The sequence below is a fragment of the Melozone crissalis genome, unplaced genomic scaffold, assembly GCF_028551555.1.
Source record: "Melozone crissalis strain CALT ecotype California unplaced genomic scaffold, PUWL_Pcris_2 ptg000081l_1, whole genome shotgun sequence".
Lineage (NCBI taxonomy): Eukaryota > Metazoa > Chordata > Aves > Passeriformes > Passerellidae > Melozone > Melozone crissalis.
Genome location: NW_026535858.1, coordinates 5396797 through 5411196, shown reverse-complemented (window position 1 = coordinate 5411196; position 14400 = coordinate 5396797). Strand labels below are relative to the sequence as shown.

The 14400-nt window shown below is 40.8% G+C and overlaps 1 protein-coding gene across 1 annotated transcript in view; it reads left to right on the top strand.

The window, feature by feature from the left end:
* Positions 1-8219, top strand: part of ACYP2 (acylphosphatase 2) — a 33325-nt gene extending 25106 nt beyond the window's left edge. The window contains exon 4 of the mRNA XM_054290387.1: positions 7141-8219. Coding sequence (XP_054146362.1) covers positions 7141-7255 — 115 coding nt within the window. The 3' untranslated portion in view covers positions 7256-8219. The remainder of the gene's footprint in view (positions 1-7140) is intronic.
* Positions 8220-14400: the final 6181 nt, after the last annotated feature.

The following is a 14400-nucleotide window of genomic DNA, read 5'->3' as shown; positions in this document are numbered from 1 at the left end:
GTGTCTGGAGCTTTACCTCAAGGCAGAGCAGACTGAGGGTCTTGGGGATATATGATGGAAACAATAAATAATACATATCCTGGTCCTTCCTCTGCTTTCCAGGGAATATTGTGTGTGCATCCTGTGGATGACAGGTGCAGTGTTCCCTGCCTTGTGAACAGTCCCTGCTGGATGCACCTCCGTGCTCTGGTGTGCTGGAAATCACAAGGAGCACTTGTCAAACCAAGAGCAGAATCCCTTCAACACCCTTATGTTAATTTTTTGCTTTCTGCTTGTTGGAGCTATATCTGTAATACCAAAAAAATAGAGCATTACGAAAGTAAGTCTTGATAAAGCTCAAATTCTCTCAGCTTATAAATTTTAAGCAGACTATTAGCTAGTGGAATCCACTTGGTGTTTTCCTGAACACTTGTGCTCTCTAATATTATGTATTTCAAACATTTTCTTGTTGCTCTTATGTTCTGAAAAGTCTACTATGTTATATCACAGTTGCTTTAAAAAAAGCAGTTGGAGATGGGAGGTTAAAAGGTGGGGGTGTAACTGCTTCCTTGGAAAGTGCAATTTGAATTAACAAATTAGATCACATAGTGTAAAATTGGGGAAAAAATAGAGCTGAGCTGGCTGAATGCTTGAAAAAAAATTATTCAAAACCCTTTTGCAAACTGAGGATAAAAAGAAACCCAAAGTTCTTAGTTGTAGGCCAACCTTGTTAGCTTGTGAAATGTTCCAGCAGAGGCATTCTAGGAAAAGATAAATTTATGTGCAGTCACTGCAACACTGAGCATGTTAAATATTGGCCCTCAGACTTGCTCAGAGCTCTACAGGAGGATGCTTTAGAAGTGTTGGTGCCTTCCTTTAAGACATTTATAATTGGAAATGGCAACTTCTCTGTGAGCCTTCTAACTCTTTTATTTTTTCAGTCCTTAAACTATGCAAAGAGATTTGTAAAGTAAGGGGGAGTTTTAGGGAAAATAGAATCCCAGTGGTGCTTGAAGAAATTCACTCCCATTTGGCCTGGCATTATTTTTAGTTCTTGCATAATAATGAATTATTCTTCAGTGTAAGTGTCTCCTGTGAGGAGCTGAAGCAAGAGTGGAACTGTGGGTGTTGTTCCTCGTGGCTTTTGTGTGCAGCTGAGCCTTGGGACTGCACAACAGGGAAGTGTTGTCTTTCAGATTCCTGACTGTGTTGGTCAGCTGGACTCTTGGGTTTCTGCCAGGCTGTGTAAGGACATGGGTTTGAAGCAAAGCTGAGCTGGTCAAGTGTGGTGATTCATTCTGGCTCTGAAATGGCCAGTGTAAGGGTTTAATTAACATTTTGATGGGTAAAATTGGTCAGAGGCTGAAGTCCTTTAGTCCTTTTTCAATCTTATGTGGGTGATGGGTGCTGAGCATTAGAAAGAGCTTTTCCTTTGTTGGTGCCCTAACAGCAACAGCTGCTCCTCATTTAAGCTTCCTGTGGCCTTGGCTTTAATAGCTGTGGAGTGGCAGAGAACCCTGAGTGGGTTCTGTGCAGTGGGTGGGGTTAGCCAGAATCCCCAGTCTGCCTGGGGAGCCAAGGTCCCTGTAGGGGCAGACAGATTCCAGGGAGAAAACACAATGGGCCTTTTGGCTGCTGCTGGCTTCCTGGGATGTTTACTGCTCTGGGAGACAGGACACAAGCTTAACTGGAAATTCCCTTTGTCTCCTGCTTTTCTGTAGGTCAGTGTGGACATAAAAGCTTTGTTTGAGTTACTGGTATGGCTGAATTTGGGTTTACTTTTCACTCACTTCTTTACTTTGGAACAAATGACTGCAGTGTTGCTGAGATTTTTCTGATAAGATCTCTAAAAGAAGCCAAAAGTGACTTGCCTAACATGGCCTAAACAAAGAGGTATGCTGATAAGTTTTAATAAAAATATACTTATGATCTCATGTTGAAATGATTAAATCCTCTTGAAGGTTACCAAGATGATTAACAGGAAAATGCACAACAGATCTTGGCATTGCACATGACAAAACCAGAACAACTCCAGGCTTGGTTTCTATTATTGTGGGATAATTCCTCCTCTTCAAAGTAATAGGTGAGGACATTTAGCATAGGTCAGATACAATATCAGAGTGTCTTTGTGGTACATAGAGCCAAACTCTCCCCTGAAACAAACTGGCCATGATCACTTCTACATTAAAAAAGCCTTGCCAATACCATACAGAATGTGATGATTAATGCATAAGTCACTTTTCTCAAGTTTATAAATAGAAATTCACCACCAAAATGTGTATTTGAGGCTTACTCAGGGCTGTGTCCCACACTATCTGTAAAATCTCAGATCCTGCTAATCTGCCCTTGCTGTTGACATCCTTTCCAATATACCTCGAAGAAAAGCTCATTGTGCATTCCCAAGGGAAATGCTGCCCCTGAGTGCAGCAAGGAAGGAAGAAATATAAACAAATTAACAACATTCATCTGACAGCTGTGTTTAAAAACCGAGTCAAACACCAGTTTTGATTAACTACCTTTCTCTCCTTGCTCAAACACTTCCAGACCTTGTGTTGAATCCCTGATGGGCCATTCCTGCAGCTGGGATGCACGGAGCAGCCAGGCTCCCTCACAGCTCCAGGCTGCTGCTCTATTCTGGGCCTCCATGCCCACGCCTCAGCAGGTCCCTTCATTTCCAGCCACCCACTGCTTGGTCTGCATCCTTCAATCCTGCTGCTTCTGCTTCCTTTCATCCTCTGGAGTAACCCCTCACTTGGCTTGCATGTGCTGGGCTCTGGTGGGGCCATCCTAATAATGGGGTTAAAATTCCCCTCCCTTGCACTTTGCCTTGTTCTCAAGTCCCAGTATTCCCAACACACTTCTTTCCAGGGTTTTTATTCTTCCTGCTACTTTTTCACAACAAGAAACCCTGTCAGTTTTCTTTACAGTTACCTATTTTCCTGGCAGGAGGAGCAGAGGTGTATGGACAATAGGAATGGCTCTGCAGTAAGCTGAGGAGGGAAAGGTGGGAGGTGTCTTTATGCAGAGGAATTTTGGGTTTATAAAAACAAATGTTCCTGGCCCTAAAGATTACAGAGCAAAGCTTGAAAACCATGGCTGAAGTTCTTTCCAAAATCTCAGAAGCCAGACAGTCATGAGAGAGAGAGAATTCCACATTTCTTCTACAAACATTGAAATATCAGGATTTATGAAAATTGGACAGTGCTGTTGCAGAAGGCAAAAAGAAATTGGAGGGATTTTAGAGATATTTGCAAGCCTGGTATGTACTGTCATATGATCTTCAAAAAGTAAACATTCTCTGCAGTATTTATCCTAAACAAAGGGAAACAAAGTGTAAGCAAGCCAGTGCCATTATTTCTCTTCCTCTAAATAAAAGCACAGGTTTCTCCTGTTCTGCTTAAGTGACACTGGGCTTGAGGTGAAGAGAGAGGAACATATTCTTAACCTGTGCCTAGCTCCTCATGTATTAATGCTGGAGGGCATTTCCAGGTTCTCTCCGAACTGCAAATTTCTCCAGTATCTGGATAAAAGTTTGTCTTTTTGCATATAAAAAGAAACTATTGCAGGAATAGTTTTCATATCGTAAAGAAATACTTCAGAGAATAATGCCAAGCAAGCTGTTTATTTTAGAGAGTTCTGTTTTGTAGCAGAGATTGGAGTTAAAAAATAAATATTGTTCAGGAAATCAGAAGGTTACTCTGTTATTGTAGTATTTCAAAAACAGTGGGTTTTAGGGCTGTGCCAGTGTTATTAATTATTATGATTATTAATGATGGTGCTTAGTGCTGTGCTTTAGTTGACAAGATGGTGTTTGGTCAAAGGTTGGAATCTGTCTGGGAGGTCTTTTCCAGCCTTGGGTTCTGTGATTATCCTGTGTTACAGAGATGTAACTCCTTGAACAACCTTTCCAGGGATCTCTCCAGATACCTGGCCAGGCTCCATTCTGCCAAGTAACCAGGTAGGAGTCTTTTCCTGCTTGGAATGCTGTGCCAGCTAGGCTGTTTCCACAAGGATATGAACTGGGATGGTGAAAACCCAGCTCTTTGGATGTTTTTTCCAAGAACATGTGGAGTGGGAAGGGCTCTGTTGCCTGGGTGTCAAGGCAGGGTCTGTTATATAGTTAATGAAAGGAGAGACGGGAAGGAGTGATAGATCAAATTGTTCTAAGCTCCTAGGAGTATCCCCCATGAATGTGGGGATGGGGAAGCTGTGTGGTTTGGTTGGGAAGCTGTTTCAGGAGCCCTGGCTTCTCTCCTGGACAGGGAGGTTGTGCAACTCAGAAATCCATGGTGATCCATGATGAACTCAGTGGGATCAGAGCATGGCCAAGAGTGACTTCATGGGCAGGCTGTGCTTGAGCTGGGGAGGAGCTGTTTATAAGGGAATGGAGAGACAGAACAAGGGGAAATGGCTTCAAACTGACAGAAGGCAGGGTTGGGTGGGATATTGGGGTGGAATTTTTCCCTGTGAGGGTGGGGAGGCCCTGGCACAGGTTGCCCAGAGAAGCTGTGGCTGCTCCATCCCTGGCAGTGTGCAAGGCCAGGTTGGGTGGGGCTTGGAGCAACCTGGGATTATAGAAGATGTCCCTGCCCATGGCATGGGGTGGCACTGGGTGGATTTCAAGGTCCCTCCCAACCTAAACCATTCTGTGAAGTTAAACATGGTCAGAAATGGCTATTTAGAGGTTAGCTCTTGTTCTGGATTCATTGGAGCAGTCCCTTTGGGAATGAATCCTTTAAAACAAGAGTAACCTGTGTGGTGTCTTCTCAGTAATGTCCTCGTTTTCTTCAGATGAGTGAGGGGGAGGGAGTCTTTGCACTCCTGAGAAGTGGGAAGGAGCAGTGAATTTTAACATGGATGCTATAAATGACAAGCTAAGATTCCAAATGCAAGTAATTGTAGCTCATGTCTACACACATGAAGAGATCTGAGGTGAATGGTAATTGAACAGGCTGAGGAGGAGAGTTCAGAACCTTTTCTTCACTGTTGAAGGAAATAAATACCCCTGGTAGTGATGAGATTGGAGATGACATTTAACTTCTAGGAAATACTGATTTTCTGCTTTCTTAGCTTGTGAAAAATGTGCTTCTTCACAGTGCTGGTGACTGGGCTGTCACTTGAGCAGAGAGAGGGAGATGGCTGAGAAAAGTCCCCTCAATGCAGAGCTGAGCCCCGAAGTCATGCAATTCCCAGATATTGCCTCCTCCCCTCCCTCCTGTGTTAAATAAGAAATAACACACGCATCCTGTAAAGAGTTTCCATGGAGTTGGGTTGCTCTAACTGGATTTTCGTAATTTGTGCTTTATCCTTCTTCATGTGAAGGAGGATTTGTGGAGCTGAGAGTGGATTGTTTACTCTGGTCAGAGTTTGTAGGTATTTTCACCCAGCAAAATTTGGGAGTTGGAAGCACCCAGGGATAAATTTTTGTTGTGAAGGCTGGCCAAGGAATATGTTCCTTTTGGATTTTTCCAGGATAAGCTCACCTTCAAAATGGAAAGACAAAAGGAAATAGTGAACAAACCATCACATTACTTAAAAAGCAATTTCTACTATTTTCAGGAGATGAATTCAGTATTTCAGATACATGTTCTTGTCACTCAAGGACATCCAACTGTTAGAGACTTTCCTGGTAAATAAACAAGAACCATTTTCAGGGTTTTTTCAGAATATGAAACAAAAGGGACTGGTCTGTCCTTGGGCTTGTTTCCCTCTGTTGAAATGTCCCCTCTGTATTGAGACCTCCAGGAGAACTGGGAAGTTGTGTTCTCCTGTTTTACTCCTGGACTCTTTATATCCATTATATATTCCTTACTGGAAAGGCTTCATCTAAGACAGGAAGGCAGGTTGTTCATAACATGCAGTAAAGAACAAGAGGTGTGAAGAAGTGGGAGCATCTGACAGGTATTTTAATTTCTCTGTGCTAAAATAAAGAAAGTCACACGTGGAACATGAGATCCCTGGGTCTGGTTGCTGTTTTGTAGGAAGTTTTTCATACAGAGGCTCTGTTTTATTGTTGAAGTCACATTGAATGCAAGTTTAGAACTGTCTGTGCCAGTGATGAGACCCATCTGTGAGAGACTAACATGATTCATGGGAAAATTATTTGTCTCTGGTAACTGGTGAAGCCCCTTGAGATGTTTTGCAGCATTTTCTGGTGTCAAGAGCTGCTTTTTCAAAAATCTTGCATGTAGGGTCTCTAGCAAGGTGTGTTTCTGTATCTCAGATGTGATACACTGATTTACTGGCTCAAGGTAAGTAATTTCTGTCCATGATTCTCATTATAAAGACATCAAAATTAGGTCTCACTGCTAGAATATTGCAGTTTACAATGCTTAGTGGGATTCTGCAATGGATTAATTAGCATAACTCTTAATAAGGGAACGATTGTTTCCAAATTAGAGTAAGGTGAATATTTCTTTTTATTAGCAATCAGTTAAGTGTCTATACTAACTTCTAAAAATCATTTGTGTGGAAGTATATTTCTCCTTCAATATGGTACAATAAAATACTTTTCTCTCTTCTACTTCTGGGAGTTTAGCACAACCAAAAATACTGACCAAGTAAGTGTTTTTTGTAAATGAACCTCTGTGTAAGCACTCACCTGCTGCATTTCCAGTGTTTGGGTATCCAGTCATCCAGTAAAACATTCAGTATTTATTACAAATCAGTATTGCTATGACATAATTGATGGTTTTTTGCTGGTTTTGAACTCATTCCTTTCCAGTTCCCTTGTTTTTAGTTACCAGCAAGGAGCAAAGTGAATGTTGGGATTCAGTTATCTTTTCAGATATCTTTTCAGTTATCAGTGGTTTGTAGGTCCTTGCTAAAAGCACACTATTGACTCTGCAAAGGTAATTATAGGAATACTATTAATAGTGTTTAGAAGGGATCATTGCTGTAAATCTGTTTTAGCCTTTTTATCAGCTGTGGTTTTATGTAATATTCTGTAAATGCCCTGGAAACACTGATACCTTTAAAGAGTTTGGTTTGCTTTTAAAGGGAAAGGGAGAGGAAACAGAAGAACAGATTTGGGGTAATTTCCTTATTGAAAGATGCTTTTTATGGCTCTTAAAAAAAATAAAAGTGAGTGAAGGCATGACAGAGAATAACCCTCACATGTGCAGTTCCTTATCTGCCAACTCTCTCTTATTTTTCCTGCAGGAAATCCTGGCTGAGCAAAGTTGGAAGTCCAAGTTCCCGCATTGATAAAGCAAATTTTTCCAATGAAAAGGAGATCTCCAAGCTTGACTTCTCGGATTTCAACACTAGATACTAACAGGAGGGCACCTCTCTAAGCACAAAACTCTGACATTTCTGCTGCATGATATTTTCTGTGCCTCCATCAAATGTTACAAGAGCATTGGGATGCTTTTCTGTACTAGGGATAAACATAAATGCTCCCTGTTCCCACCAAGTAAGAATTCCTGTTGCTGTGTTAGACATCTTGCACCATGAATGTCAACATTTAGTGTCTAAAATGCCAATATCTAATTTATTGCAGCTTTGAAAGACAGATAAAAGCTTAGAAGTGCTGGTGATTATTTGTGCACAATGAGACTTGTTACATACAACCAGATGGCACCTAATCTTTACACTGTGAGTCATATTTAGATGAAAAATAATAAATTTATGTTCTACTGTTTGTAATCTCACCAAAAATACATAACTACAGAACTGGAATACTTGAGAGTTCTCTGTAACATGCCTGTTATAGACCAGGCTCTATGTGCCAATTAATAAGGTTATAGTGGTAAATTAAAATAAATATGTTGTTTCAAACTAGGATTATCTAACCAGCTCTGGTTTAAAATTCTCCATAATAATTCAGATAAATCTTGTTCCAAGGTAATGAAATGTGTGTTTTTTCCTTGTCTATCTGTTGCTTGCATCCATGCTGAATATAAAGGATGTTTTAATATCTTTGCTTTTTTAATGTTCTTACTACTAAAATTGAAGATTTAAGTGATTTTCCATATGGGTGTGTGCTCCTCCTGAGTTAAGACTGTGTGGTGGAACCTGCACCCACATCCATCATCTGAAGTCCATGGAAGTTCTAATAAATCCTGGATAAATCTGATCCATGGTGGGTCCAGTTCCTGTATCCACCACTGTCTCCACAGGCACCCTGGAGTTAGTCATGACTGCATCAGTCCTGGATTCTCACTCCTGCAGTGCTTGTGGATCAGGATTAGAACATTCAGGAAGATTTCATGAGGATCCTGAAGCTGGTGTTCCACTGGCTGCCCTGTCCCCCTTCCTGGGCAGATAGTGTCAGTTTGGGCAGCTGCACCAAATCTGCAGCTTGTGGTTTGAATTTCAGGAAGGACCCTTATAACTTAAGCACTGCACTTCTCCATCAGTGCATGTGTACCTAGAAAGGAATTTCTGCTCACCACTAGGTTGATTTTTCTTTGGACCTTTGTGTTAAGCAGCAAAATCTCCTTTCTAGAATTTGCAGGAGCTGCTTATGAATTGTTCTGTGATTATACACAAGCCTCCATTGTTGAAGTGATGGTCAATGGCCCTTGTTCAGCTGATGGTAAATGGCAAAGTTCAAGTGTAGCAGGAGCTTAATAACTGTTCCATCCTTGTGGAAAACTGCATCCTGCCTAACAAAGTAGTTTACATTTTCCTTGGAGCTACCTGGCAGAAAATGCCCCCTTAGTCAAAGATGTTCCTGCCAAGTGCTTTGCTCATCTTTTGAGGAACAAGGAGAGAGGAAGGCAAAAAACAAAGGGGTCATTGGATACAGAGGAAGAGCAGCCAAAACTTGTTTTAATGTGTTCCAGGGGTGGAGCTGGGTGCTCACAAGCACCTGGGGATTTTACCCCAACTCCCCTAGAAAGGCAAGCCTTGAGAAAGGGAAGCAGCCATTAAAAGTGCTCACTTTTCTGGGAGGAATTGTGTAGAGAGAGCATTTCTCAGTGCTGTGTTCCTGAAACTAATGGAGCCTTGGCTGGCACTGTGGGCATTAATCTTCTCATTTTATTTAATCCTCAGATTCTGGTAAAGTATCCGGAGTCCAAAGCCATCCCATTTGTGGAAGTGCAGAACAGCAGAGCAGTGTCTCTAGATTTAATGAGAGCATCATTGGTTTTGAGGAGCCAAAGAATCCCAATGGTAAGATAGAAGAAAAAAGCAAGAACAGTTGGATAACTAGAAATCAAAACTGAGTTGAGGCATACTTCCTTTTCTACTCCATACTAATATCACTCAGTTATAACCATAGATACCCCTGAATTTTATTTTTTCAAAATGCAATGCAGCAAGACTATGATGTGTAGGCCACCTTCATTCTTGCTGTAAGTGGAAATACTTTCCACTAAATAATTTCTATTTCAATAGAAGCAATTTCTGTCTCTAGTTTCTATTCTGTTCTCCTGATAGTTTCTATCTAAAAAGGGTTAAGACTTGGAAATAAATAGTGGGAACAGACTTCCACAAGTTGTTTGGGTATTTTGGACAACACTGACTTTCTTGAGGGGAAAATGTTGTGCTTGACTTGTGTTCTACTAGAATTTAGGAAAATTCACCTCATTAAGCTTAAAGGCTAGACATGTTAATTAAAATTTAACTCCTAAATGACAGGCATTTCAGAAATGCATGGGTTTGTTTTTATTCAGTTAAAGAATAAAAAATAGAACCTTGCCAATGCCATGAGCTTTGTGCTCATCAGGAGTGATGTAACCTTGCAGGACAGGGATGTTCTGCTGGACCTCCTTGTTCTTGGTTTCTGAGTGGAGAAAAGCGTGGTGGCATCTCCTGCCATACTTTCTCTTAGGTGACACCAATCTGTCACTTCTTATTTTCTTGATGTCCTCTGGAGCTGCCTTGCTTGGCTTGCTTTCTTCTTAGAAAACTGGGCATGTTTGCTGCTGGAATCCTCTTACTAGACAGAGTGAACTGGATTAGTCACTGGAGCTTCCTGATTAATGCATGGCTCTATGCTGCTGCAAGCACTCTGCTGTGGAGGGAATGCTGCAGTGAGGGATGAGGGCAAACACTGCTCTCTGCCATCATTTATTTTTTAGAGTCTGTTTATACAAAAGCAATCCTGTAAATTGAGATTTCTGTAGTACTGTTCTTTCTTAAAGGCTCCTCACAGTCTGTTGTGTAGTTGGTAGAAGTATTAGGATTAAAGTGAGGTTATTTTTGCCTCAAAAAACACTGCAGGGACTTAATATAACTAAACTTGCCCCAACTCATTTGATATTAATACTGGTATAATTGAATAAATAATCCTGACATGGAATATCAAAGGAGGAACCGCCTCACTTTTGGTTAAAAGGGCTGCAGGAGTGGGTTGGAAGGTTTTACCAATCAAAATTCCTGAATGGTTTGAGTAATGAGGAGGAGACCAGTTGTCTTCCATAGTTAGATGATGTTACTATAGAACTTAATATACATAAGTGCAAATATAAATATTTAAAAGTAGTTTCTGATGAATAACACTGTAAATCAGTTGAGAAATTGTCTTTACCCCTGAAGTGAAGAATTACACTTTGAACAGCATTAATGGGGGAGTAGGTGAAGTTTTTGGCTCAAAATCCAACAAGCATCTCTGTCTCTGATGAAAGCTACTGTGGGCTCTCCCATAATTATAAAAATAATAGTAATAATAGTAATAATAATAATAGTAATAGTAATAATAGTAATAGTAATAATAATAATAATTCCTTAGTGTTAGGATTTAACACCTGGGATTCTTGCAGTTTGGAAATGGGAAAGTTTTAGAACATTTCTTTCTGCATTTGTGTTGTTCTAAAAGTGGACAATGAGCTCTAAGCCATGTTTTTGTTTCATAGACAATTGTCCAGCACCAAGAAGCAAATTTTGTCCATCGTAACCATGGTGTGTGTTCCAGAAAAAATGGGGCAGTGCCCTTGTGGATTTTTGGGAGCAATTCTTTTCTGAGTCTGACAGGCTGAATTAGAGGAATACCCAGCATCCCAGGGTTTCTCCAGTAGCTGGAAGGTGACCTGGCATTCCCTTGGATTTAGCAGGGAGGTAACAGTTCTGTGCTGCAGGCACTGACTTAGGTTCTGCTGGAATGCTGCCATGGACTTTAGTGGAAACAGTAATTGGTCATGCAACCAAGGAAATGCATTATTAATGGGACAGTGTTTGAGCAGGGGGCATAAAAAAAGACTAAGCCACTTTTTTGGTGCTGGTTTTATTTTTTCCTAATTACAGAGGAATCACTGTGGCTTCAGGGACATTAGAAAAGCCAGAACTTTCTTGCATGGAGTTCAGCACTAAAAACTATGCCACATACTCACTATCTCAAGCAGGCCAGTAATTCCCATTTTGTAGTTACAGAGTTGTTCTGCAAAGGGTGAGAGCAGAGTGTGGATACATGCAACTCTTCAAAGACTTATATAATAATAAAATTAAAGAGAAAAGTCTAGTGCAGGCATAGAGGTGGTAAATAGGACAGGAAGGGAGCAGGGACAGGAGTTTTAAGAAGATCAATGTGGAGAAATTTACCTGCAGTTTTTTATTGGGAGCTGCAGTCAGTGGCACCACTGGAAATGAGTTCTATGTGAGCAGCATAGAGAACAGGGGTGGCTGGGGAAGAAGGGCTTGGCAGAAAAGGGTCTGAAAAAGTGTTTAAAAGCAAAAGCTCAGGAGATGTTTGGAGCATGAGAAGAGAGGCCAATGTTTCATCAGCTGATAAGGGAGGCCAGTGTTTCATCAGCTGATAAGGGAATGCTCAGTTTAGGTGGCAGCACCTGGGTGCTCTGGGCAGGTCACAGCAGGGGTTTGAGACTCACTGTGAGTCTTGTTCAGCTGTTGGTGATGTTTTGTATTTTCCCCCTTTTTAAAACCAACCAGCCTCAAACTTTTCTTAAACATCCTCTCCTGAACTCTACAACTGTTGTACTGCTGTGAGTAGTTCAGCTCACTTGGGAGAGAAATCTCAGTACCAGGTAGGAAAACAACCCTGAATTGTGTGAGGGGCTCTAACAGTAACAACTCTTCCCAGAGAGATGTTACTGCCTCCTGTCAGGAAACAGGCAGACAAAAAAATTTGCAGACCAAGTTAAAATTCATTAATGACCCACAATATAACTCGGGGAGAAAAAAAAAACCTGTGCAGTCATCTAAGTTTGCTGACACTTTGGAAACAAAATGATGACTAAATAGTAATGTGTGCTCCAAAGAATGAGTGATATACCAAGATGAATAGGATTTAGGCACTATTTATCACAGTTAAGCCATAGCCTGAATACCATAATGCTGATTCCTTAAATTCATTATGCAGCTAGTATAATCTAGCAGGCTGCAATGTGCCTGTGAGAAGGAAGAAACTATTTCCATTGTTTTAAAGTGAACTGTAGGCACAGAGTGATTGACAAGATTGTGCTTTATTTCTAAGATACCACACCAATGTTTGCAACAACACTTGTGTGAAGCAAAGTGTTAACCCCACTGGATTCTTACATTTTGCTGTTCAAAGTAGTAATCATGGTGTATTTATCTGATGGATACAGGGGGATGTCATTCCATACATGTAAGAAGTTTTGGTTGGACATCATCCCTGTTTAGAGCTGGCAGTGTGTGGGTGCTTCCAGCTTCTATTTATGTGACTGAGATTTGTCCTGTGGAATAAATAATAATTAATTTTTCTGGTGTTCATACCCCTGAGGGTCTCAAGAGCAGCCTCACAGCTCTGCATGTATTTATTTGTAGAAATTATCATGTGAAATAACAGCTTTGTTCTGATCCAGCCATAAAATTTACTCTTTGGGTGGTAGGAAATGTGGCACTCCTGAGCTACCCTCCAGTGGGAATTCTGTAATATTTTGGGATGAAAGGAAGAGGAAGGGACAGAAATAGCCACAACCTCTGAAATTTTTGGCTTAGTCAAGGTATGTTTAAAACTCCCCCAATGTTCTGAATGAAATAAGTGAATTGTTCTGGAGGTACTGAGATAACAGTTACTAGTTGTTTTTTTTTTGAATTTCAGATAGCATTCAGGAAGTGTAAGAAATTAAAGCACACAGGAAAGCTGAGAGATTTATTTTGTTTAATGTCCTTTTTCTTTTTTTTTTTCCTCTTTTTTAAAGCCACAGCCAGGACTTATTTGCATTTTTTAAAACCTGTCTGTGGGGGAATAGAGCCACTAAAAGCTGGAGTGGCTGTGATGAGGCTGTGGTAATTAACATGGTTTGATGTGCTCGATGCCTTGAAGCAAATCACTACAGAATTCCTGGTGCTGGGTCCTGGGGGAAAGGCTGGGATACATTAAATTGCTTTATAGGAAAGCCCCTTGGGTTTTTCAGATGGTGTAAAGAAGAGAGTTTGCAGCCACCCAGCTAAAAATGCCACAGAATTATCAATTCTGAAGAACCTTAGCAACAACGTGGTAGCTTTGCTGCCCTCACTACAAAGCAAAGGAGAAAAAATGGATTCTCCTCTGTGCTGCTGCAAGCCAGGAGGAATTAACTTCTTCAGAGGAGTAGGAGGAGGCAGGTTTCACCTTAGATGCTTGTATTCCCTGAAATAAAAGGTAAGATGACAGCTCTACATTATTTAGTATCAAACAACTGATGCATCGAATAAGAGAAGCAAGGGAAAATACCCTCTGAATTTTAAATATCTAATTGAGGTAGCAAATAAAATAACCACAAATCAAAGGCTTGCAGGCATGAGAAAAATACTTGAGAGAACCTACCCACAGTGACCCAAAGCAACTACTAAACTAATGCACTTGAAACAAGGATTCAGGAAAGAAAATAAATCTGTTACCTAGAAAATTAGGGGGAATTGGGGATCTTTACCTCTTTGGTCCTGTGTTTTTTTGGCAGAATTAGTACCTGTAGTACCTGCTGCTCAGTAGGTGAGGACTGTTTAGTTTTGCTTCTGTATATCACAATTGGTACAGGAAATATTCTTTTTGGTGAGATAAATCCTACTAATTCCCTGCTTTATACTTCTCCACTAATTTATTTTTCCTCAAACATCTTTTCTCATGTTTTGCACAGCTGAGCTGCTATCCATCTGTCTGTGACAGAGATGTTTATTCTTAGTCCAAGATGGAATCTCAGACTCTTGTTTCCTGGTTACCATTTTCCTTTACCCAAGAGCTGCAGATTTGGATGTAGGATATTGACAACCTAAAATTTCAAGTGGAGTAGCCTGAAAAATTGAAGCACTTTAAAGAGCTCTTGATGTCCTCTGAAAGCTGCAGTGTGGAGTGTAGGGATCATCCACAGGCTTTTCCACACTGAGCTGCTTCCATTTTATTTTCCAGTCCTTTGCTTTGGATTAGAGTTGTCATATCCCACTGGCCACTTCCAAGGCACCTCCTTCTCTCCAGTCTTTTTTAGTCCCCTTGAGTCTGAGGTCAGCTGGAGTTTTATAGCCTAGGAACTCCCAGAAACCTCTGTCCCTCTGCTCTGTCCCTTTGGGATTTTG